A 26,049-nucleotide genomic window follows, 5' to 3' on the forward strand; every position below is an offset into this window, starting at 1 on the left:
AGAACGTTTGGGTGACGCTCAGCCTGAACGGCTCAGGTGGTCGTTTACATTAAACATGGAGATTAAGAAGACTTTACGGTATATTTTGGAGCTGTTAAAGTATGTAATCTTATTGTGAAGGCCTGAAGTATGGTCCTGGATGTTTTGACAGCATTGATGTTAATGTGGACGACCAGCAGCTCCCAGTGTTTACGGTGAGGAGATCGGGGATCAGGCCGTTAACACGATATTGGTTACAAAGATCAGAAGTTATACTTTAGTTTAACACCATTAAACATTACACCATCATTTATATTTGGTTACAAAGATAAGAAGTTAGACTTTAGTTTAACACAATTCAACATTACACCATCATTTATATTTGGTTACAAAGATAAGAAGTTAGACTTTAGTTTAACACCATTAAATTAACTCTAAACATTACAACATCATTTATATTCGTAGGTTAAACAGGAAGTTTGATAGAATTTAGCCAGAAACTGTCCGTCTGGAGACACAGATGTGTTCTCTGGGAAAAAATGTCTCCACAAACACGATGATGGAGGTTTGTTCCCTCTTCCTCCTCCTCCTCCTCCTCTTCCTCCTCCTCCTCCTCCTCCTCCTCCTCTTCCTCCTCCTCCTCCTCAGTCTTACGCTCTTTTCTGCAGCACTCGGACTTTTGACCTCGCCCACTCACTTTAACCTCCTCACCCACAGGTTCACTTGGATACATTTAGTATTTTCTGAAGGAAATCCATAAAACCCTTCACCTTTGCTCTATATCAGGCTGCTCAACCCCAAACACAACATGTTTTCATTTTTAACTGTGTAACAGTGTTTACAGCAGCAGCTGGATCTCTTCAGGTCACTGAAGCTGCTCACGTCCTGACACCAGCAAGTGTCTTGACCCCTGTTGTTAACAAAACTTCGGAAATGCCCTATTCGCTGCTACAATGGAAACAGAATGTGACAGAAAGTCTTTGTCAAACCCAACAAATGTTTTTAAAAATATTAATTTTAGACGAAATACTTTTTTTTTATGGAAAAGCAATACTTTCATTCTGTACCCCTCAAAACGCCCCGTGGGTGTTTTTTTTTTGTTTTTTTAATATAGGTTTTAATAAAGATTCTACTGATTCAACCTTTAACTCTTGACAAAGCACATCTGTTGATTGAAAACCATTCCAGATGACTACCTTTTTTTTGTTGTTTAAAACATAATTCCATAATTGTTCCTTCATAGTTTTGATGTCTTCAATACAAATCTACAATGTAGAAAATAATAAAAAAAAATAAAGAAAAAGGAGGTGTCCAAACTTGTGACTGGTACTGTGTATCACTTCTTGCATGAGGCCCACACACACAGTGTGAACTATACTCCTTAAGTGACAAAGTGACAGAAAGCAGAGTTTGGGGCAAAGGTACTATTTATTAAGGCTTGACACAGCATTTACATTTCTCCTGACATTGAGCACAGCTGATGAAGTGCATTTATGTCCACAGTGAAGGGTTAAGGAAATGGCTCGATGAGATACTGCAGCTCTCAGAGGAGAGATTTTCTCCCATTTCACATTCCTCTGAGTTACATAATGAGTCCAGAACTGTGTCTGACTGCCTCTGTGACCCAGTCCTGCACACCACATGCTTTTACTTAGAAACAGTTGAAGTTCTTCATACAAAACCTTGGAAATGATACAGTGTATTATCTAGTCTGAAGTGAGTCAGTGACACATGATGTTATGTGTCTTCTCTGATATGTCAGGGCTTTGTTAAGCTAGTTTGGACAGAACCAGTGTTCTCCTCTTCACATGAACCTGAGGATCTTGGGCTTGAAGAACTCCATCTTGCTGCCGTCAAACAGTTTCACGCTCTCCTGGGCTCCAAGGATGTTCTGATGGACCTCGTCAAACAGCTCCTTTCCAATGGCAGCCTGGACTCTGTCCCGCCATGCGCTCAACTTGGGTCTCCCCTCAAACACATCCAGGCCAGAGCCCACAGGCTGGGGGGAGAACCACAGAGAATGCCTGTTAATTTGGAACAAGCCATACCAAACCCATATCATTGCTTATCACTGCTGCAGAAAAATAAAACACATTACTTTCTTTTTTACTATTTTATTATCAGTGCAAAAGGCTGGGCTAAAGTTTCCACATTAACAGCCCCTTTGCCCTTTTTGGCCGAGCTGCCCCTCTGGACAGAGAAAAAAAAAAAAATTTTGTCTGTTGTGCAGTTGCAGATCTGCCGGGATGCAAAGGGTGGAAGATACCAAAACTGCCTTATATTCAGTGGCAGCTGCTGTTCTTTCAATGAGGGGAAGCTCATTTTCCCGACCTACATCGTAAATGTGTTTGTTTATTTATATGTAAATTCTACCCTTTGTTCCTTTTCAAGAAAATGATCTGTGACCTTTTTGTACCAACAAGGCGTCTTTTCCAGGGACTTGACCTGGACTTGACTTGACCTTTTCCAGGGACTTGACAGAGCTAGGCTGCTTAAACGGCCTTGGCCCAGCTGGAGCTGCTGCGCCAGGCTACCGCGTGGTGGTAGGAAGTGTGACCGCCTGTGAGTGATCGTGACGGGGGGAAAAGCTCCACAGCTGCTGCTGCTCATTGGGGAGAGAAACCTCAGAGTGACAGAACAGAGTCACCAAACACAAAGCTAGTGGTTTTTAACAAAGACAAAGTCTCTGGGGATCGGTAAAGTCTCCGGATCAGTTCAGAACAACGGAATGAAAAACTTGGAAAATGCTCCGGTGGCTGTTTATTCTTCAAGATCGCTGATTCGCTCATTTAGCTGTCAATCAAAAAAGGATTCCGCCTCAGACAGCTCATCCAATCATCATGCAGAAGCCGAGCGTCCGGGCCAGCCCACTGTCCCATAGACCCCCAGAGACGCTGAGCGTCCGATGGGCAGCACAAAGCCCAGCCTTCATGGCCCAGTTGCTGAAAAACACATTCTAAAGTGCCCTCTGGAAGCCAAAACATGTGCTGAAGTGCCCCCTCCAGTGGCGAAGATGCGCTATATGTGCCCTTTTTTTCCTTTTAGCCCCTGCCCTTCAAAATATCTGTGCACGCCGCTGGAGCCAGGAGCTGTGAGAGGACCTACAGTTTGAAAGGCTTGCTGAATCAGTAAGAAAAAAAAGCACACTTTTATAGACTGTCTTTTTGTTTTGTTTTTTATTATTCATTTGATTTATTTTACTTGCTTATTTTTTTTCTATTTTATGGTCTTTGTCATCTGTTAATGTCATTTAGATTTTGTACTGTCAGTAGAAGCATCCTACTCTTTATCTCGCCCTGTTGATGTGAATATACTGTACGTATGGATTTCTATGTGCTTTTGTCTTTGCCCTGCCTGTCAAAGCACTTTGTAAACATCGTTTTTTAAAGGTGCTAGGTGAATAAAGCTATTATTACAGTTGGGTAACAGACCAATTTCACCCAGCTGCAGCCTTTAGTGCAGCAGCTCAGTTTTCTTCTTGCCCCAACAACGACTGCTGCTGGTCTTTTTTTCCTGCTAAATATGTGTGTAGAGTTGCCAACTTCCACTAGTAAAAATGCAGAATGGCTGCAGATAGATAGTGCCACGTTGTTTTGTTGAAGTGTGTTTTTTAGTAGCCTAACATTAACTCGGATTTGACTGTGTGAGGGGTTGCGTCCTTGGGAAAACTACTCATTCTGCAGACAAACGTCCACATTTTAGATCAGTCCTGCAAGTGTCACAAAAGCATGCAGCGTAAAAGGCACTAAAATACAAACAACAGGCCACATATGTAAGCAATGCAGTAACAGTTCATCCATAGGCCTACCTGAGAGTTTGCACTTTAAATAAGCCTTTATTGACACTTGAGGAAAAAAATACAGGTATTGCTGCAGCACAAAGACAAAAGACGAAATAAGTACAGTCGCCTAAAAAGAACATTTTAAATACAATAAAAAAATAAATAAAATAGAGGTAAGCTATATACAACTAGTAAAAAGTGAGAAAAACTTCTACTCTTTAGAAACAGGTTATTGTCAGTGAGCTCAAATGTGCAAAAACACTTTGTTCATTCTCTGAACTTGGACCATTGTGACTGTGGAGAAACCTTTCTGCTCACCTGCATGACCTCCACGATGGCAACCAGGTCGGCCAGTGAGATGTGATCTCCTACAATGAAGGGCCTGTCCTGGATGAACTTGTCTTCCAAGACTTTCAGTGAGTCGTTCAGGTCCTCCAAGGCTGCGTCGAGCTTGTTCTGTGGGACGTCCACGCCCAGAATCTTGGGAATCAAAAGCTACAGCACAAACACAAGATTTCAGTTTGAAACGCCAGGAAGTACAGATGAAATAACACATTACTCAACTCTCTTAAAGCTGAAGTACACAAGTCTGGCAGATCGAGTTGACCAAGTCAAATTTAGAATTTTTACAACTCTCACGCCCCTCCCCCTCTACCACCGAGCTCCTCCGCTCCCTCCCATCGAGTGCTCGTCAGTGCACGTGCACCAGATTCCTGTGAACACACTCGTGTCTTCTCTCATTAATAAACTGCATGGAGGTAGGCAGGCTAGCTTACTCATAGATAGCAACTGCTACTGCATTTAGCCTATGCCTGGTTTGAGGCACGTGCCTGTGATATTGTAACATGCGCATGAATTTGCATGTTTTCTATTATTAATTTGAACGTGCAATAATAACCCCTCACACTCATTTTAAAGCAAGTGGAGATTCAAACTCATGCTCAAGTCAATTTTGACATGAAATAATGCTTTTTTTAGTCATCACATTTAGGATTCATACCATAGCTGACACTACATGCACTGCACTCCATTGTTTCATCTCAACTGCCAAATTCTGCGAAACACGACAACACAAAGCAGTGAATAAACACATCATTCCTGCTTTTTACCTTTTAGGTGTGTCTTTTCTTTTTCAGTTACACATAGTGATGAGCCAATGTCCTAAAAGCAGGCGGGTGTCAGATTACATGATTCCATTGTTTTCTTTCTGAATATCCTAAGTGGCTGCGAGGCGGCCTCTGTAAAGTGACAGCGCTTCCTCTTTGTTAAACACATTAGTGCACGGGACATTTACCTGATCTTCAGGGGCATATTTTTGTTCCACACATTCTATGAAAGAGTGTGGACAGAGTGCATCCATGTGACGCTTATGTGCTGGTAGGACACGGGGTGAGGCTTCATGAAGCATTTTCTTTATTGCGTGAGCCCACTAGAGCTCCATCTTCAGGGCTCAGAAAATAAAGGTTCAAAGTAGAAAAAAAAGTCCCACAGTGGCTAGAACTACGAACAGCACCAGTCAGGGGATTTCAAAAGCACACCCATCAGGCGTCAGTGAACATACCCGCAGCCAGAACATCTTGGATCCATGCAGACGGATGGCAGTGTGCTGCCACGACAGATACTCATTGACCCGAGCACGCTGCTGGAGGTCAGCCGGGTACCAGAAGTCTGGGGTCTTAAACTTCTCTGCCAGATAAAGCAGGATGGCGATGCTGCAGAGGCAAATGTCACTAATGACTACCACACAGCACTAGGGTTGCAAAGGGGCGGACACTTTCCAACCCTACACAGGACACATGGGTATACACAGACTCATTTAATTAATGATCAATTCATGTCCAATCACACTGAAATGGTCACCTTTCAGCCAGGCAGAAATCTCCATCTTGCATGGCAGGGACTTTTCTTATCAAGCTTATCTTCCCAAACTCTTCACCATACTGCTCACCTAAACACACACACACACACACACACACACACACACACACACACACACACACACACACACACACACACACACACACACACACACACACACACACACACACACACACACACACACACACACACACACACACACACACACACACACACACACACACACACCAAAATTCAGGCAATTCCAATTCATGGAAGCGTTACTTATTTACATGTATATCTGTGTTAATATGCTACCTATATATTTATATATATATTCATATTTTCACATATTTCTCATCTCTATTTTTCCCATACAGGTTACTGTAACTATATTGTGGTATAACATACCTATTTTTATTTTCATTTACAATACCTATTTCTTCTATTTTTAAAACACACAGAGTTGATAGATTCTGTAGCAGAATGTACATGTTTACATATTTCTTATTGTATTTTATTTCTTATAGGCTATCCATTGTTCATTGTTATATCTTCATATATTTTTATTGAAGAATGGAGCCAGTGTGAAACTAAACCAATTTCCCAGTAAAGTATGTCTGTATTCATGAGAACTCCAGTAACAGATGCAGTCTTTGGACCTGCAAAACATGAAGTGTGCTGAACGTTTACCCTGAACCTCGTTGTGACAATAAACCCTGCAGCCTTCAGATTTTCCGTGCCCAAAAAGTGCATTTACTTCGTTATCCAGCTGGCTGTGTACTAACAGTTAACCCCGAGATTAAGGGTTCGAGACTCGGACTCGGACAGTGGATCTAACGGTACGCGTTTTACCCAGCTCTGTGTGTGTGACTGAACTCACCGTCCATCAGCGAAACTTTCTTCACTTCAATGGGAATGTTGTTCTTCTTTGCGAAGATGTAAACTGAGCGGCAGGGCTGGGAGAAAAGGTCCAAGTACAACTCTAACGCCATTGTTGCTTCGTTGGTCCGAGCAGGATTCTCTAACGTTACTGTCCAGAGAGGAACCAAAGAGTGTTCACGCCTCTGCTCTTACAGCGACGGTGGCTAGGCTGTACAACCAAGCCCCGACCAGAGGCGGATTCTAGGTTCATCCAATGCGGAAGTGCCACAAAAAGAAGGGAAAAAAACAGGGGCAGGTTTCATAATAGAGCAGGGATGGGCAGTCATCAGAGTCAGGTGTGTTGGAGCAGGGAGAAACCTGACACATGCAGGGCAGTGGCCCTCCAGGAGCAGGGTTGGCCACCAGTCAATATTCTCCACAGCATACTTAAACCTGTTTAAGGCCTGGTACAAAAGAAACTTTCTAGTCTGCTTTTTAGGTCATAGCTCCATGACAATACTGATGGGGAGACAATCTAATTTCTAGTCTTGTACATCCAAAGCCACTGAAGATCAGGTGTGTGAAAGCATTTGGCTCAGTCCAGACTTTGTGGGTGCGGTCCTGGGAAGTCCGTGAGTGCCAGGGCTGTCCGGTTCATCCAGTCAACAAGAGGCCTCCGGTGTACATGAGGAAGATTTACAGGGAGTCCGCTCACGGTGTAGACTACACTCATTTAATTTCCCACAATTCATTGCAATATGGACGTGACTACACTGGAGATCAAGTTAAAGAACACATTATTAATACTCGATCTGTTCTGAAATGTTATTGTTTATTGTTCATAATTGATAGAATATCCTCTGTGTCTATACCACTGCTGTACTATCATGTTTTTTTTGTTTTTTAAATAACGAAGGCACTTCAACAAGACTTTATTTTGTGAAAAAAGCAGTGATCAAAATTAGAGAACACTTTCAGATCCCTCTCAGTTATTGGTGTCAATCTGCACCTGGTGACAATTGACTTCGTTGTTGGACACACCCTATTTATCTGCAGCTCTCCTGGTTACTTTGTAAGATGGCGAGCTGCTCTAAGGAGGAATAAATCAAGTATTCATAATTCGTTCTATAATTTGATCTTCACTGTAGTTTTTCCAAGTGCTGATTTAAAAAACAAAATTAACTTATTATGAATGTGTAGAACAATCACTGTATTAAAACATAAAAACATATGTAGAAGAATAGGCTTTAGAGATCATCCAAATGCATTTTATTATTCCAGCATATCCTCTAAAAGCTGTGTAGTGGAATGCCAAATATACACCCTATACGGCTGAAAACCAATGTCTGCAGTGATCACTGTGTACATGATGGTCGTTGTCACTGGAACATTTCAACAGAGTGAAAGACTCGAGGCCCGTCCGTCAGCAGCTCTGCAGTCTCTCGCCCTCGCAGACTTGTGGTGATGACAGTGAACGCGTCAAAGTCCGTAGACTGAAGCCTTCAAGGGCTCAGTCCACAAGTCCGGAGGGTGAACATTTGGATTCATTCTAAGTGTCGGCTTCCTTCAAATTGACATTTTGTCCATAGTATTTATTTGCTGTTAGGTGACTGGCTGGATGTGATTTTAGGAATGGTACAACAGCAACAGGTCTTTTAATCGTTAAAAATAGAGGTTATTAACATCGTGTTTTACAGCTTCAGGAAAGACATGTCAACATGGGTCAGTGTACCTGGAAATGAATATACAGAACCTGACCTTAAAATCTGTACTTCAGTGTGTGGTTCATGCGGATCTATTCTGTCTTCTTCTTTTAATAAAGAGATCGTGAGATGTGTGAGGAACAACGTCTTTCACAAGAAGCTCATGACGGTTCCCTTCTTCCCGACCTGGTGAGGCTCCAGCGCGTGGAACTGAACAACAATCCTGTGAATGAGAACAAAGCTGTCAATCACTTATGTGATGTATACTTCCACACATGAAAATAACGCTGCTCGTGGGGTTAAACTGCAACTCTTTCTTTAGGTTGAGATTTAATGCGATATCGATCCGATTCGATATTGATCTAAATGCTTCAATATTGATTCAGAACTACCGCCACCAAAACCACCGTTACAAGGAAAGTTTTAGCTTACAAAAGGCGACAGTTAGCGTTAGGCCTGAAGCCCATTGGTTAGAATGAGAAAAATGGCCCTGGTTTGGTTTAGTACAGCCATGACACCACCACCCGGGAGATGAACCCCGCTCGCCTGGGTGAAAGTCCAGCTGCTGCTACTTGTGTCGGCCGTTGTTTTGTTTGAATAAATCTTGTTTGGTCAAGTGGGGCCGCCGTACAACGGGAAACACACTACGGCGTTGCCCATAGCACCCCCACTCGACGAGGGCTTGATATAATAATCAATTTTATGATTCAATATTGAATTGGGAAATATTGTATTGCTATCAGGGCCGTAAAATAGCGGTGGCCACTCGCCAAATGCCACTTAAATATTCCCCTGGCAACTTAATTTTTGAGGGCTCCATGCCACGGGGCGGGTAAATGTTTGTCCCGATGGTCGTGCTGATACAGCAAAACATTGTAGTAGCTATAAAATGATAAATAATGACAGTGGCAAACATTGCCGCTAAACCAGTGACTTATTGTGTGTCGCACTGATATAGCCCCCCCGACTTCTAAGCTGTAGAAAATAGTTCCCCTCAGAAGCAACGGTATGCGTCACCGTTTTTTAAAAGTTTGGAGCAGTGACTTTGTACGAGCACAGCAATGATGCTGTGGCACGAGAGCTAAATGTTTAATGGACTAGTCTTCTGACTACTCAAGGCGCTTTCACAGTGTTTGTCACATTCACCCATTCACACAGACATTCACACTGATGGCAGTGGACATCTACAGACCATCTAATCTAATCATTCACACCACACTATAACACACCCATGTGCAGCATGGGAAGCAATTCAGTGTTCAGTGTCTTGCCCAAGGACACTTCGACATGTGGACCGGGGGAGCTGGGGATCGAACTGCCAATCTCTCGAATGGAGGACGACCCACTCTACCACTAAGCCACAGCCACCCGAGCTCAGTGTAACAGGTGCATATTTCATTCGACGGGTGAGCGGCGTGCTCCGGTTGTCGGCTCCGTTCAGCTGCAGTGACACACACACACACACACACACACACACACACACACACCCTGTAACTCTAGTGCTAACTGTTGTAGCTCGGTGAGCAAAGTGCAACTGAACGCTGTATTTACAGATGTCAAACTGTTGATGAAGTGAAAACCCAGTGAGAGAGGGTCAAAGTCCTGAGACTTTAACACAGAAAACACCTAAAAACAAGTCCAGGGCTAGTTTAATGTCCACAGTGCCGTGCATACACAGCTCTTTACTCTTTACTCTAAATGGGATCATAAGTTAAATGTAAGGATGTAATGACGAAGACTTGAAACTAGAGATTAAGACCATAAACTGTATGAATGAAGGTTTTAGGTGCACACTCAGCCCAGGAAGCACGTCTGTCCACTTATTTTATTATACGTCTATGGTCATAACACATAACATAACATGTCCACTATTATGGAATTAAGACTCTGTAATGTGTAAGTACACTGCAAAAGTCCTGCAGACAGTTTGATGAATTGCTGTGATTCATCTCCGTCCTCCCATTGCCCGTCTGTGCTCATCTGTGCACTGCAGCTACTGCAGCCAGTGAAACTAACATTTGAATAAATCATGTTTGACCCCCTTAATGACGCTACGGCATTCACGCAGAGCTCAGGTCAAATCAAAGGGAAACATCTGTATGGACGGTGTCTGCTGAAGACAGTGATAAGGAGTTCTGATTAGAGATGCAGACCGGATCGGATCGGTCCCATCTGTAGTTCTGATGAGTCATTAATGAGTTTGGCCTCTTCTCTAAGCATGCATTGCTCTATGATACTGTCATCTCAATGAAAAGGACTGAAACAGATGGATATGCAACAAAAAGAGGAAATTTATTGTTTGGCCTGTAAAATATTTACTTGGCCGGTAAGTTTACAGCCCTGATTGCATGGCGTTGATCAATCAATATTTTTACCCATCCCTTGTAGTAATACGTTGAGAAAATGTAGTGCCAAAGGAAAGGGCTTGTAGTACCCTATAATCTAATAATTTTTTGAAAATGTAGGAAAATTTGCCCTTTACTTGATCGAAAATGCAATAAAAGCCAATAATGTAATAACCTCACCAATAATGTAATGACATATCCGGACTGATATTGTAATAATATGTAATATGTAACACCTTATTACATTATTGGGTATTTATTACATTTTGAGGAGGGTCTTTTTCCCCAAAACTGATAATGTAATACTTGACAGATAATGTACTATATATGTTCAATTTCAGTCCAGAGTTCTACATTTGTGTTTTAACAATCTAAGAATGTTCTATCCACTGGATTTGAAACAACAGAATGATACCATACAGCTTTATGCATATGTGCAAATACTCGGGGACATGCATGACAGTATGTCAGCTGACCACTATGTCACTTGAAGGTGTAAGATGTCAATTTGACATTGAAAGTGATATAATAACCATTTATGAGTGGATTTATAGGCCTTTGTTTATGTCAGGTGTCATGTAAGGTGTATGTAGGTGTTATGAATGCTTATGTATACTCTCTTCAAATGAAGTGTTACTAAACGTTGTTTTGTTGGTTTGTGGTGGTTTTAATGAGGTAGTAATTTGTTGGAAATCTGTGAAGTGAAGAGGTGCGTTCAGGGAAGAGTTACCTGGGCTCTCCAGTGCTGCTCAGAAGCTTAAAGCTGAGCTGGAATTCTGGTCTCCCAAGGAGGTAAATCCATCACCCACTCAGCAGGACGAGGATGTAATAATAATAATAATACATTTTATAAGGGAGAAAGTGTTCCTGAGTTCCAGAGGTAGGCAGTTCCACAGACGGGAGGGTGAGGCAACGTGGAGGAGGTCAGACAGGTAGGGAGGGGCGAGACTGTGGATGGACTTAAATGTTAGGAGGAGGATTTTGAATTTAATGCGGAACCTGTTGTAGGACCGGGGGGATGTGGTGGATGGATGGGGTCCTTATGATGATGCGGACAAATAATAATTCTAATAATAGTTTCTTTAAAAACAATAGGTTTCCTCGCATTTCCGTGCATGGACGGGCCCTAATTAAAGGTGTGTTTTTTTTAGGTACTAGTATTTTACGTTCTCCTGTGTCTCCAAACTAACTGCTAACTGTCATCCACTGTAGGTAATACAGTACTATGGAGAAGTACCTCATACAACCACATTTCAAAAAAGCCAAACTATCCCTCTAACTTAATTATTTACTAATAAGTTATTAAGTTAATTATTTACATAAAGTTTATTCAAAATCTAACTGAACTGTTGTTGCAGCTGAGTTTTGGACTAACTGGAGTTGATGGAGGGATTTGTGAGTGACACCGGAGAGGAGAGAATTGCAGTAGTCCAGGCGAGAGGTGACGAGGCTATAAACAAGAACAGAAGTGGTATGGGGGGTGAGGGAGGGGCGGAGGCGGTTGATGTTGCGTGGGTGAAAATAAGCAGAGCGGGTAATGTTATTGATATGAGAGTGGAAAGATGGAGTACTGTGGAGGGTGACACCCAGACTCTTGACCTGTGGGGAGGGGGAGACAGTGGAGCTGTCGATGGCTATTGAGAAACTGTCTGTGTTGGATAGTGTTGAGGATCACGTAGTTGCATGTCCCTGAGTATTTGCACATATGCATAAAGCTGTATGATCCTCGAGGTCTGCACTTTAACCCAATCGTCATTCTGTTGTTTCAGATCCAGTGGATAGAACATTCTTACATTCTTACGACACAAAATGTGGAACTCTGGACTAAAAATGAACAGAAATATTACATTATCTGTCAAGTATTACATTATCAGTTTTTAAAACAAGAACCTCCTGAGTCAGGATATTTCATTACATTATTGGTGAAGTTTTTACATTATTGGCTTTTATTGCATTTTCGATCAAGTTTAGTGCAAATTTTCTTACATTTTCAGGCGTTATTACATTTTCAGAAATGTATTACATTATAGGGTGCTACAGGATTGTCTGACAGCTAGGTAAAGTTGTGAAAATATTCTAAATAGAACCTGCAATTACAGCTGCAAGCAGCGTTCAACGGGCCGACCATACATTCCTGCAACCATCACACACTGCGTGCATGACCCAAGACATTATTTTCTCCATCAGCCATTGGGCAGTGCAAATTATGGATTTACATTTTTGTATTTCTTCAGATGACACACCATGTTGCTGTATATCACATTTAAAAATTTATAAGAAATTAAATAAAATAAGAAATATGTAAACATGTACATTCTGCTACAGAATCTATCAACTCTGGGTGTCTTAAAAATAGAATGGGTATTGTAAATGAAATTAATAATAGGTATATTATACCACTATATAGTTACAATAACATGTATGGGGGACAAAGGGATGAGAATTATTTGGAAATATGAATAAAATTCATATGTCATACATTTCATGGAAATTGGACACTGTCTGTCACATGAGCTTTACTTGCTGTTGTCAGTAGGTGGCGCTGTGACTCTGACTCAATGTTGGTGTGTAGATCTCTTTAGGTCTGGTCTCTTGTCCACAATGAGATGTTTGGGGCAGAATTTTGCAATGTTTAAGGGTTTTCATGTTTGTGCCAAGTTTTTATCCCAAACATGGCGTGAATTCTGGGGCGCTATGGAGCCCGCTGGTCACACACCAATCCCAATCAATTTTAAACTTAGCAATTTTCGTCACTTCTGACCTGGGTGCCAATTTCTGTGAACCTACGAAGCCCCTCAAAAATTCGATGGCGTGGTAGAAAAAGAATCCTTTTAATAATCATTTCTTTAAAAACAATAGGTTTCCTCGCATTTTCGGCATGGACGGGCCCTAATTAAAGGTGTTTTTTTTAGTTGCTAGTATTTTGGGTTTTCCTGTGTCTGTCCTTCTGTTTGCTTCTCCAAACTAACTGCTAACTGTCACCCACTGTAGGTAATACAGTACTATGGAGAAGTACCTCATACAGCCACATTTCAAAAAAGCCAAACTATCCCTTTAAGTGAACATAGAGAAGCATCTAAGGTAATATAAGTTAATTATTTACATAAAGTTTATTGAAAATCTAACTGAACTGTAGTTATTTTACTTGGGAACCTTGTTGGTATCTGGGATTGAGGAGACACCAGGTTTACATGCAGCTGTAGTGTACCATGCAACGATGACCGTTGAATTCTGAATTTAGGTGCCTAGTTATTGAAACAGCTCATAAGACTGCACCTGTACTACCCCAGTATGTCCTCATGTTGCTACGCAAGTGGATGATATGTGTGCGGGCAGAGCAATGACCTCCTAAGAGCTCACCTGTCTTCAGTCAGACCAAGTTCTCGGGTCAGAAACTCAAACATCTTGGCACTGTGCTCCTTGTTCTTGTCTGCAGTGTCCGTCACACCGATAGCGGACACTGACAGCATCACACACGGGGAGCAGGAGCCGGCCATCAGCATCGGCAATCCGGGCTTCACCACCACATTCATCCTCTGAAAGACGACCACCATGACTGACGTTAGTGAGGGGAAAGCAGTTCAAAATGGATGAGTGAGCCACAATACACAATACTTCATTTGAGAGGCTTAAAAACAAAGACAAAGTTAGCACAAGGTCAGAGTTCTATCTCTCTGTCAAAGTCTGCCCAAGTGACCTTGAGCAACACGTTGATCTCTATGCACACAGCCTTTACTCCTTTGTTAGTGAATTGTACCAGATAATGTCTTCTTAAATCAGTAGTCTGAAGTTGTTGTTGATATACTATAGTACTGACGGAGGTGTGGCTGTGAAAGACTTTTGCCTCAGAAGTATTTGTGACTAAAGTCAAACAGATATCCTGCTCCACAGCTTTTATCTGACGATTATACAGAGACTCAAACAAAAGTCATTCATGTTAGTTGCTCTTTTTGTGACAAGAAACGCTGGTACATTTTTTTATGGTCTTGCCCACAAAACAAAATATGGAGCCAGTTGTCAATTTTTATTGATCATATCTAACCTCAATGTATAGCACTTTGGGAAAATGTATTGTTTGGATTTACTTAATATGACGGGAATCTCTGTTAAAGCCTAGTTCGTTTGACCAGTGTGAGTGCAAACGCTCTGCGCCTATCTGCGACGCATCGCAATGACGTCATTTTATGTACACCTGTTGGGACATATTAAAAAAAAGACGGACCATGCGCGGACATTTAAAACAATTGCGGCGAAAGGTTCACGTAGGTGTGATGCGGAGGTGGAGTGTTTATTGCAGATTTGGTCGATGAAAATATTCAAAAACAGTCGACAAGACGCACAAAAACTCTGAGGTCTATGGAAAGATCTGGAAACAAAGCGACGCATCGCGATGACGTCATCAATGCGTGTGACTTGTTACGACGTGATGATGTATGGACAGCGAGAAGCATTTGCGCGAGACCCAGGCAGTGTGAGTACAAACGGGCCTGGGCCGCGGGGGGAGAGGGAGGGGGGCAAGTACCCTAAAGCCCGGGGCGCGGTATGGGCGGCCAGTGTGCGCCCTCATTTGGTTATTTTCAAAGTAAATTACATTCATAAATCCAAAGGTTAAATATGAAGAATGAGCAGAACATTGCAATTTAGGTCTAATAATTCCAGCAGTCGGGTTGCCAGGTCCGTCAGACCCAGCCCAGAAGCCTACAGGAGACCCGAGTCTGTTTGAGGCTGTTCTGGCCAAGCCCCCACCAGCAACTTCTTGATTGATCCAATCAGGAAGTGCCAAAAACTGCAGTTCTCTGAGTGTCAAGTAGGAGCAGGTTTCATAACAGAGCAGTTTCTCATTGACCCCCATGTTAAACAGGCTGTTTTCACAGCATGATTAAACCTGTTAAATAATTTTGAATTTTTTTGTACCAGGCTAGTTTTAATTTTATTAGAGGTTAAAGTTTATGAATAATTAGCGGCGTGGCCTCTTGAGTGACAGCTAGCCTCTGGCCCTCACTTCTCCCCGGAGGCTAGTTATCAGGATTAGCATCATTAGCACGCTAACTCCATCATCTCGACCTGGACTGCGGTCTTCGTGTGGTGCTGTTTCAATAAGTGAGAAGATGGTTTGTTTTTGGATCGACTGTACAAACACGTTTTAGCAACACACCGTGTTAACGTTAGCTCTGTTATGCTAATTAGCTGCACTTGCACCATGACTTGAATGCAGCGGGAAGATTCGGGTCCCGGAAAATAATCTAAACACTGACTCCCACTCCCCTTTATCTAGCAGCGTGTTCTGTTAGCCTAGCGCACGCGCGGTGGAGCTAATGTGGCTAATTCTGTATACGCCAGCCAGATAGACGTATCTCCCTCCCCCCAACGTCACATCAATGCCCTTTTTTGGTAAAAGGAAATGAGGCGGAGTAAAAGTCTGAAAGGTGGAGACTCCCATAGGCGAGGACGATTGGATCAAGTTGAGAGAACGGAACTCGACGGAGAGGCTAATAAAACCATTAAAACAAGTATTGCAGTGGAGTTTGACTGACAGTTAGCGTTACTTATAGCTAACAGCTAAGTAAACATGAAAGTTAGCCTACTGATCAAGGAGAAACGTAGCCATTGGGGCGTGCGTCTTAATAAAGGGTGAAACAGTAACTCGAGTTACTTGATTGCAAAAATTCAATAAGGTTAAATCTTGCGTGTTATGAGGCCGGTTCAGCAAAAGGATCATTGTTTCCCACGGACCGTTTTTGCGGATGCACACCACTCCATCCGGAAAAGGCAGAGGATCATTTCACACATAACAAAGAAGCCAAAAAGGTGCACTGTGTCCACTGTTAACAAGAACTGTTCTAACGCAACAGCACAACATCGATGATTCAGCGTCTGAGCAGAAAGCAGCCCGTTGTTAACGCCACCTCACCGAGCACCACTGTGACAGAGAAACAGGAAAGAATGTGTAACGTTAGCTGTCCTGGTGAATGCCTCTATGTTTAGTTCTTCATGAATGTTAAACATAACGTCACCTTCCTGATCAGTCTTTATAGTTCTGTTTGAGTAAATGTGTCAGTGGAGTTTTGTACGTTGCTTGTTGTTACAGTAAACAGAAAGAGAGCGACTCGCTCTTCCTGATAATATCTATCTCTCATTCATTTTCTAAATGAATCTATTTGTCTTTAAACCTGTTTGAGTAAACATGTGTTTCAGGTGGAATTTTATGCACCACTTTGAATTGTTTAAATAGTAACTTATTCATGGTAAATTGGGAGTGTATTGCCTTCAACACACACATTGATGGAATTATCGGTAGAATACTCGATTACAAAAAGATTTGATCGCTGCGTCCCTAGTTTGAATGGCGTTTCTCTCCTTTCTCTCAGTCCATGGAGTGAATGCTTGGCTTATATTGACTCTGGTTTTTGCCCGTCTTCGCTCACTCAGCTGCTGGGACAAAGAACGCCCCCTTCACTGAGGCTCCAACAGCTGCAGGATTGGCAAACTCCATTTCACCCAGTGCCAGCCTACAGTAGCTGCACCCAACAACAGACAACCCTGGCAACCAGCAACGCCTGACGCTATTGGCTGCTACCATGGAAACACAACTGGACAGAAAGTCATTGTCAAACCCCTCACAAAAAAAAAAATCTTAATTCAGACAAAATATATATTTTTGTAATGAAAAACCCATACTTTCATTCTGTACCCTTCAAAACGCCCCGTGGGTGTATTATTATTATTTTGCTTTTTTTTTTGCTTTGAATAAAGATTCTACAGATTCAACCTTTAAGCAAAAAGACAGATTTTACAGAGCTCACTGTCCATATCAAGCTATACATCTCCATATATGAATGTACAAGTACAAACGCTGTTAAAACGTATAACCACTGTATATGTAATTTATTTAACATTTATTTATTTTAGTTTCTCTTGTCACAATCTTAGCTTCTCTGGCATGTGGCAAAACAGTCCTTTCTTAATAAAGTTGACTGAAAAACGACTTCAGTGTTAATCACAGGCGTTAACTCGCTACATTAGAAACATTACACCGAACCACAGACTGTTCGGTGCGAGCATAGAAACACTTCACTACTCACTACTGTAAACCAGCGGTTATCAACCACAGTAATAAACGCACGGCGGCTCTGAAGTGACCGTTAGCTGGAAATGTACTCACGTCCGCGGGTTTTCCCAGAGCGGCTGCGGCGCAGGAGCTCAGCTTCTTCAGAAAGTCCTCAGAGAACGAGTCGGCCGCTAAATTAGTCGATAAGTCGACGAAAGGCATCTTAATGTGGAATATTACTGGAATACTGGGAAAAGTCTGCCGACAACTCTGTACCGGAGGATTGGAGCTGAGGTTGGAAGACCAGTGACAGAGAAGCGATCAGAGACTACTTCCGGATGTACCTTTCAAAATTAAGTTCGATACGTCCGGTGAGTTTATGACTAAGCCAACTTTCTGCTACTTATGTTTTCCTGTGCCTAGTCCGTGGTTGATATTAATTAACATATTCATATATTAATATTTATCAGCATGTCCTAATTTAGCACGTGGATTATTCTTAAGGGGACCAATTTTAGTAAAAGAAAATATAATAATGAAATTAACTGAACAAAAAAACAAAATTTCCTTCAAAACATACAAGAATGTCTTTATCCTGAAATTACTAATAATAAAAATCGATTTTATTTCCATAGCACTTTTCATGCTACTCTGACACTGTACATGTAGAAATATAAAACTATACTTTACAACTAGTAAATAATCACACAGTAATAGTCACGTTAGAATCACACAAGCAGAATAGAGTAGTTTGCCCATTTTTCCCCAGTATCCTGAAACAGTCTGGTATACACACAATGAGAAAACAAACGCACGATTGTTTCTGCTTTTAGTTCACAGACAGTGCACGGACACTCAATATCAGGTCAAAATCTCTCTCGTGTCTTTTTTGCTGGATATATATGATCTAGTTATACCGTAACTAGAATAATCTGCTTGCGGTTGCATTCCTCCGCCAATCAGTAGAATGTGTTTTTTGGTGAAATGTGGATGCTTCACACACATCTTTTCAAGATTAGTGTCACCAATTCAGTATCTGACCAAATGGCTCCTCTTCCGTTCCTGAGTTATGAAACATGTCACAGTGAAGTTGACCTTTGACCTTTTGGATATAAAATGTCACCTCTTCTTAATTGTATCCTGTTAGACATTTGTGTGAAATCTTTTCATAATTAGTGTGGGAAATCTTGAGTTATGCCCAAAAAATATGTTTCGTGAGGTCACACTGAACTTCAATCTTTGACTTCAAAAATTGAATCCGTTCATCCTTGAGTCCAGGTGGACATTTGTACCATGTGAAGAAAATCCCTTATGGCGTTCCCTGAGATATCGCATCCATGAGATTTGGACATACACGTGACCTTGACCTTTGACCTTCAAAATCTAACTGGTTTATCCTTCTCTGCGCCAAATTAGAAGAAGATCCCTCCGGGGGTTCCTGATATATCATGTTCACAGGATTTGGGCGCATGTACATGCAGACAACCAGACAACATCATGCCTCTGGACGCGGCTGTCGCCAGCGTTGAGGCAAAAAAAGTCACCGCTATAGAATTGAGTTGAAAGATTTGCTATATATAGAATATTTTCCCAGCTTTACCTCGCTGTCAGACAAACCTTTACACCAGTCTCCACAGAAGTTTTCCTTCTCTCTCTTTCAGCCTCCTTCTGCTAAAGTTGTGCTTATGCGTAGGAATTAATAAACATTGTTTGGTCGAGTGGGGCCGCCGTACAACGTGAATCACACTATGGGGACCACGCAGCGCCTCCACTCGACTAGAGCATCATTACAACATAAATAATCTATTTCCGGATTTTCTGAATCAATATTTAGTTGAGAAATATATTGAAATGGATTGATGAATTGATACTTTTCCCCACCCCTTGTAGGAACAAGTTGAGAAAAAGTAATGGAATTCTTGAGTTATTGCCAAAAATGCATTTTGTGAGGTCACAATGACCTTGATCTTTGACCTCCAAAATCTCATCAGTTCATCCTTGATTCCTGGGCTCTGTTTCGTTAATTGTTCAACATGTCATTCTCAACTTCTCATCCGTCCACCGCCATCATAAGTGTTGTTCCATTTGTGTGAAACACTGAAGTGAGCTCCAGGGATTCCTGAGAAAGCGCTCACAAGAATGGGAAAGATGACTAATACAAAAGTAATCCCGCTCAATAATCACTTGTGATCCACTAGAAGTGTGTGGTAAGGTATGTATCTGCAGAGACCCTGCCCTCTGCCTAGATTTCTCTTTTCTTCATATTATGGTCTGTGCGGGAAGTTTGGGAGTGTCTGCAAAGAGGCTTTGAGCCCTGCATTGGTGTTTAAACCCCAACAAATAACAGCACGCAGGGTGAGCAGCTCTGATTCCTAACTGCTGCTGTCACGCCCCTCCCCCTCAGCGTGGTATTACAGTCACATTACAGTAAAGGACCATATCTGTTTAAAAACGTGACAGAAATAACGACAACACACGCTGACAGATCGTACAAGTAGATAGCAGCTATTTATTAAAGGTTTCTCCCGCTGTACATACCAAAAACATTTCATACATTACACTGTCACCGATCAACTAAACCCATGACCTCAATGCCTGAGGCTAACTCTTCACAGCTTTGTATTGTGTGGTCATGTCTATAGTGTCATTATTTAAAAATGTCCGCCACGACAGCTGACGCCCACTTTCACACCAGTGATGTCACACCTACAGAAACAGAAAAAAAAAAGAGGTCAACACTATACATACTAAAATCATATTATGTTTTAAACTCATGTGCAAGGAGTTACGCGTCACAAAATTATAAAACTGTATAAGTTCATGATCACGTGATATGCCGGGTTAAACAAATGTGGTAAGTGTGTTACATGAAAGACTTTAAAAGTTATGTTAAGATAATTCTGGAAAGGGTGCTCGCAGCAGTGCAGTATTATGTGGCTCTAGTCATCATTCACCGCTGACTCACCGTGGGAGAATTTGCACTGTTTGAGCGCCTCGTTGAAACCCTCACATAAACTCAGGTCAGTCTGGTTGGTGGCACAGTCCAGGAACTGTCTGACTTCAAAGTGACAGGGGCCAGGCTGGGCTGGAGCAGACCGGGGGGGCTCCTGGAATGATTCAAGAAAAAAAACAAAAACCGCATCATGCATTTGAGTTGGAATCTTACACCACACAAAAGCAGAACTGCTAGAAAGTCACTCAGTGGTCAGCGGTTTGGCCACAACTTTGCATGAAACAGCTTCAGCTTCAGACTCAACCTCGCTGCCTTAAAGAACGGCACAGGAAATCCTTCCTACATGCTGCCATCAGACTGTACAACGCTGCACAGCAACGCTCAGGGAACGCTCATTCAAGTGACTTATTACTGAAATCTACCACTGTCATTAAAAATGCACCTTTCCCTCTTCATCTTGCACCTTAAAATCCACATAGTATATTGTAATATAGTGTTTAAAATTTGCGATACTGTACTCTTATTGTATTTTATATTGTAATTATATTTTGTATTTCTGATTGTATTGTACCGCTGCTACAATGACCTAATTTCCCCTCGGGGATAAATAAAGATATCTATCTATCTAATGGCAGGATAACTTCTAATGAGCTCGATAACTTTTCCAGCCGTGATCATTTCCATGTTTCCTGTTGTCCCTCTATCAAAGAGACTGGAGTACAGGAGTTTCCACTGAGCCTCGCTCTTCCTCAGCGTAATGAGGAGTTAACCCTCATCTGGTGTCTCAGTGTGTGGGGAGGTGAACCCCTGGAGTTACCCAGAGTGCAGCAGGAGAGCCCTGTGAGGAGCAGCTTAGAGGACGTGATAGATTTGGAGGTTTAAAAACAAAGATAGAGTTGGTTTCAAAGCCGAACATGTCAGCTGCCATGTGGGAGCACTTCAGGTTCAAACCCAATGACCTCAGTGAACCCCTTCACCTGAACGAGCCGCTGTGTCGCATTTGTTTAAAAACAGGAGCAACTAAACGCGCCAATGTGTTGAGTGAGAGTCCATTTTATTCATTGTTTTTGGTTTGTTTTAAAATGTGTTCGAGTTCTAGTGTTTAATATTCTTTAGAAATAAAGGTTTATTGATCTTTGAAAGGATGGACTTGCATTATTATGCCATTATGTCAGTTTCAGGTTTCAAAACGGCTAAATTACGGCTTCTCGCAATAATTTCTGGGACAATTTCTCGCCCAGCAAAATTTGTTATTGTGACCGGCCTTTACAAGGCTGAGAAACAGCACATTCAATCAGCACCCTTTTTGTTTAAAAAAGAAAAGAAAATGACATTAGTTATGAATAAATACCTTAGAAACTTGCTCATTTGCAGAGAGAAGTCACTACATCGCGGTCATGTAACATTAGCCGGTTCATACGGTGATGACCATTTTGAAGTTTTAAAGTCTGACTAGGTTCAGTTATCCAGCCATCCTAATCCTACGTCTGATTCTACTCCACCTCTTACCTGGTATGTAGGCTTGGCTGGCTCTGAACTGCTGCTGCTGCTGCCGCCACTAAATGCTCCTGTGAGGGCGCTGCCAACAACGTGTCCCACAGCCGAGCCTACTGCCACCCCAGCAGCTGTGGTGGCCATCTGGGCCATGAGGCCTGGACCCTGGGACTGAGCTGGAGCTGGAGCCGGGGCCAGGGCAGCAGGAGGCGGATGAGCAGGGGCCGGAGCATGGGACAGACTCGGGCTAGAACCAGAGCAAAGACAGATCAGCTTAAAATTAGGGACAACTTTGAAAGCCCTCGTTTTCTGTAAACAAATCTGTGCCATTCCACCACATTTCCTTCCCATTCAGCTGCAGATCATCATATCTAAGTATGAGTTACACCTAGAGACACTTCTCTTCTTTGGACACTTATCTTCTTCTTTTCTTTGTGCAATAACTTTATCAACCACTTAAGTGCAATAATTTAATCTTGCTGCTCATTTCTGTCATATACAGTTGTACATATTTATCTTATACATTTCCTCTACATTTAACTTATCTGATTTAACTTTCTGTGAATTTATTTGACCTGTATTCTCACATCTACCTCATATATATTGGACTAAGAGTTTATTGTTCACTGTTTTTTTAATACACTTTCTGTATTTATTTAGTTAAGAGTTTATTGTTAACTGTTTATTGTTTTTTATACTTTCTGTATTTATTTAGCTAAGATTTTATTGGTTACTGTTTATTGATTTTTATACTTTCTGTATTTATTTAGTTAAGAGTTTATTGGTTACTGTTTGTTTTTTATACTTTCTGTATTTATTTAGCTAAGATTTTATTGGTTACTGTTTATTGATTTTTATACTTTCTGTATTTATTTAGTTAAGAGTTTATTGTTTACTGTTTTTTTATACTTTCTGTATTTATTTAGCTAAGAGTTTATTAGTTACTGTTTATTGTTTTTTATACTTTCTGTATTTATTTAGTTAAGAGTTTATTGGTTATCCTATACTATACTGGATCTATAAAGAGAAGTCTAAGTCTACCTTCATACACTGCACTGCAATAATAAGATTGTTAATTCTTTGATATCAGACAGGACTGTTCAGCCTCTGCTGCAAAATGCCTGCCTATTTGTTTAGACTATAAATTGTTGGGGGGAAAAAATCAAATGTCAAGTGGCCATGATGGACCGAATGATTAATGGACTAATTGTCTTCCAGGATAAGCTTTCCAGATGGGGTTCCTTACTGTGGCACAGGCCTCGGGCTAAGCTGCAGTAACAGAGGGGTAGCAGTTTAAACCAAGCAGGCATGAGGTCCTTCAAAATAAAACTTCCAAACATTCAAAAAAATCAAAAGCTCAACATTGACTGGTTATATCATTCAAGTGTATTTCATTTATGTATATACAGCCAGTGCTCTCCAACACTAGTAACCCCACTGATATTTACTTACATTATAATTAGGCACATATCTTTAAGCCGACATTACACAGTGAAACTACACTTGTCCCTCCACTGCGGACATTTACCGACTATGGATCAGTCAAGTGCTGCCATAAGACCAGACTCTAACACACCGAACCGTCGGATTGGTTCTGTCCTCGCGTTACCTCCATACAACTGAGCAGTGTGCTGGAGGTCTGTGGCAACCGAATAAGCACAGAGAGAGTTTAAAGTTTCAAAGCGCCTTCAACTCCTCTCCACTAAAACAAAAACACCTCACGGCTCAACAAACAGATCACGGCTCTGCTTTGACGAGAAGAACCCGTATCCGTGACCTTGCCGAGACCTAATCTCAATGACAATGACGCAGCAAAAAGTGGCTTATACAGAAACATGCCGTCCGGTGGATGTCCTGTAGTTATCCGCCCGTCTACAGACACACTAAAGGCAGGCGACTGTCACTGCCGTGTGCTTTAGAGACCGAGTTAGTGCTACTCCCTGTGCTTCAAATAGGACACGACTCCATCCGCTATCGCAACACCACAGACTGAGCCCGTTAGTCGTAGAAAGTTCCGGTAAACGGATGTCCCCATCCAAGGTGTTTACCTGGCTGGAGCTGAGGGGCGGCTGCGGCTTCCTCTGGCCATCTCTGAGTGTGACACGACACCTGCTCGGCTTTAGTGACGGAAAGTTCTCTTTATTTAGCGGCTCTTTCCTGACACGCTGCTCTGCTGAGTTTGGTCACCGCCGGCTTACGACTGCGGCTCACACACGTGCCGATGACCTTGTGCTGTCTTCTCCTTCGTTGGTGTGTAATGGCAGTTGGCGTCCAGAAAGGGGCGTGTGTAGAAGGTAACCCTAGATTGGCGAAAACTCGCTAAAACTTCTCGCGAGACTCGCTTCCCGACCACCTTTACACTTAGACATATAAACGTACACGACCTAGAGACGCATATGTGTCTGTGCTTTTACTAACCTTAACCATTAGGTTTCCATGCCTAACCTTAACTACCTCTCGAGACTTTCGCAAATCCTGGGTTACCATCCAGACGTGACCGTCTAAAAGTCTTCTTCTTCTGCTGCTTCTTCGATGTTTACTGGCAGCGTTTTGGTGCATTACCGCCACCCACTGGTACGGAGTGTGGATCAGAATAGTATTAACAAGATTCCAAAGTAAAGCCCTCATCTTCTCAGTCATATTATTGTATCTAAGATACAAAAGTAATAAATTATAACACTAATTTCTTCAGTTCGTATAGCCTATTTTATCGCATATACTTTTATCTTTTGTGAATTAGGATCAGGTGCATTCTTTCTTTCTCATATCGCTGACAATAGGCCTATAGTAGGCTGTAACATGCTGTTTCTTCTGTGTTATGTTTATTTAGTTGAGTGAAGGAGATGTGAGGGGACGATGGAGGGTGAGTTTGGCCGAAGAATAGGTGTTGCAGTCGCTCTACCGCACCGCCGAATAGAGAGCTGAGCCGGAAGGCAAAGCTCTGGCTCTACAGGTCAATCTTCGTTCCTACCCTCACCTATGGTCATGAAAGCTGGGTCATGACTGAAAGAACGAGAACGATAAAGCCCATAACTGGGGAATCAAGTCATATGGGCTTGTAGCCTATCCCCCAGTTGAGTGTGTATCTGATAATGGAAAACCTGTTATACTGTGTTTTTATTGTGATTTTATTTTTACATTGAATCTGGGACTCTGCTTGTATCCCCCAGATTCAGAAGTGCATCAATCCATGCTTGTATCAACATTGGCGCTCCGCCCATACCCGTCCACACCTGTCCACATGTCAAAGTGTTGGGCGAAACACTGAATCCCCAATGGCCCCGAATGGTTGGTCACTGGTCAACACCTCCATCGGTGCGTGAGTATGAATGGTTGAATGAGCAGCTCTTTTGCACAACACTTTGGATAGAAGTTCCTCGCTTGGAACACAGACATTCATACTGGAGAAGAGCATGGAGCCAGGAGAGGAAGTTTCTCTGCACCTGTGGTCTGATTTTCTATCCAACAAAAATCTAAAGAATCCTACCTGAAACTTAAAAATCTCTACTGCTGTTCACATCTAGAAGATTATTGCCAGCTTTCTTCTGAAAAAAATGTGGACACCACTATCTTTGGAGGTTTTTAGGCATCTTTCTACTGAATTCTAGGCCTACTAGGCCTTAAGGACCAAACCATGCCTCCTAAAGCTTCAAACAACACCACAGAGGAATATGCCACCATGGCTCAAGAATGTGAATTGTTGGACCAACAAAAGGATTTCTACAAAACTTTGCCGGAGCAACAGGAAAAAAACTTCAAAACTTCTGTGCAGAAGATCTTTCAAAGCAAGTTTATGATTTCAAAGTGAGTCTTGAAACAACTCAAAAGGAATTTGATGACACGGTAGTGACACAAGAACTGATTTAAGCACAGTTTGCAAAATCTTGATCTCAATCCCTGACAAGACAGAACATCTTGAGGGCCGGTCAAGACGACACAATATTGTTGTAGATGGCATCGAAAGGTGTCCGAATCTGAAGAAAAAGTGAGCAAGCTTTTTAGTGGAAAATTATAACTGGACCATA

The 26,049-nt window shown here is 42.0% G+C and overlaps 3 protein-coding genes across 3 annotated transcripts; all 3 read right to left on the reverse strand.

Annotated features, from left to right (window-relative positions):
- Nucleotides 1-1,388: 1,388 nt before the first annotated feature.
- gstt1b (glutathione S-transferase theta 1b) lies at nt 1,389-6,722 on the reverse strand. Its single transcript, XM_083937706.1, has 5 exons — nt 6,501-6,722; nt 5,621-5,708; nt 5,322-5,472; nt 4,079-4,255; nt 1,389-1,978 (listed from the first exon to the last, which is right to left on the reverse strand). The coding sequence occupies exons 1-5, from the start codon at nt 6,610-6,612 to the stop codon at nt 1,784-1,786; spliced, it is 723 nt and encodes a 240-aa protein (XP_083793832.1). The 5' UTR covers nt 6,613-6,722; the 3' UTR covers nt 1,389-1,783.
- Nucleotides 6,723-7,743: 1,021 nt separating this feature from the next.
- On the reverse strand, nt 7,744-17,891 carry ddt (D-dopachrome tautomerase). Its single transcript, XM_083922165.1, has 3 exons — nt 17,692-17,891; nt 13,890-14,065; nt 7,744-8,407 (listed from the first exon to the last, which is right to left on the reverse strand). Exons 1-3 carry the CDS (start codon nt 17,797-17,799, stop codon nt 8,335-8,337), a joined length of 357 nt encoding a protein of 118 aa, XP_083778291.1. The 5' UTR covers nt 17,800-17,891; the 3' UTR covers nt 7,744-8,334.
- A 2,175-nt stretch (nt 17,892-20,066) lies between these two features.
- On the reverse strand, nt 20,067-24,275 carry chchd10 (coiled-coil-helix-coiled-coil-helix domain containing 10). The gene is made up of 4 exons (XM_083933949.1): nt 24,073-24,275; nt 22,040-22,271; nt 20,543-20,684; nt 20,067-20,283 (listed from the first exon to the last, which is right to left on the reverse strand). Exons 1-4 carry the CDS (start codon nt 24,111-24,113, stop codon nt 20,264-20,266), a joined length of 435 nt encoding a protein of 144 aa, XP_083790075.1. The 5' UTR covers nt 24,114-24,275; the 3' UTR covers nt 20,067-20,263.
- Nucleotides 24,276-26,049: the final 1,774 nt, after the last annotated feature.

This window comes from Echiichthys vipera (assembly GCF_963691815.1).
Source record: "Echiichthys vipera genome assembly, chromosome: 2".
Taxonomy (NCBI): domain Eukaryota; kingdom Metazoa; phylum Chordata; class Actinopteri; order Perciformes; family Trachinidae; genus Echiichthys; species Echiichthys vipera.

Coding starts and splice junctions, on each gene's coding strand:
- gstt1b (XM_083937706.1), bottom strand. CDS start 6,612: ATGGCGTTAGAGTTGTACTTGGACCTTTTCTCCCAGCCCTGCCGCTCA. Junction 5,709..6,500: donor GAAAGTTTCGCTGATGGACG/GTGAGTTCAGTC, acceptor GTGTGTGTTTAG/GTGAGCAGTATGGTGAAGAG. Junction 4,256..5,321: donor CCAAGATGTTCTGGCTGCGG/GTATGTTCACTG, acceptor TTTGTGCTGTAG/CTTTTGATTCCCAAGATTCT.
- ddt (XM_083922165.1), bottom strand. CDS start 17,799: ATGCCTTTCGTCGACTTATCGACTAATTTAGCGGCCGACTCGTTCTCT. Junction 14,066..17,691: donor CTCTGGGAAAACCCGCGGAC/GTGAGTACATTT, acceptor GTCGTCTTTCAG/AGGATGAATGTGGTGGTGAA. Junction 8,408..13,889: donor CTTGGTCTGACTGAAGACAG/GTGAGCTCTTAG, acceptor TCTCATTCACAG/GATTGTTGTTCAGTTCCACG.
- chchd10 (XM_083933949.1), bottom strand. CDS start 24,113: ATGGCCAGAGGAAGCCGCAGCCGCCCCTCAGCTCCAGCCAG. Junction 20,685..22,039: donor CAGCCAAGCCTACATACCAG/GTAAGAGGTGGA, acceptor GAATCATTCCAG/GAGCCCCCCCGGTCTGCTCC. Junction 20,284..20,542: donor ACAGTGCAAATTCTCCCACG/GTGAGTCAGCGG, acceptor CTGTTTCTGTAG/GTGTGACATCACTGGTGTGA.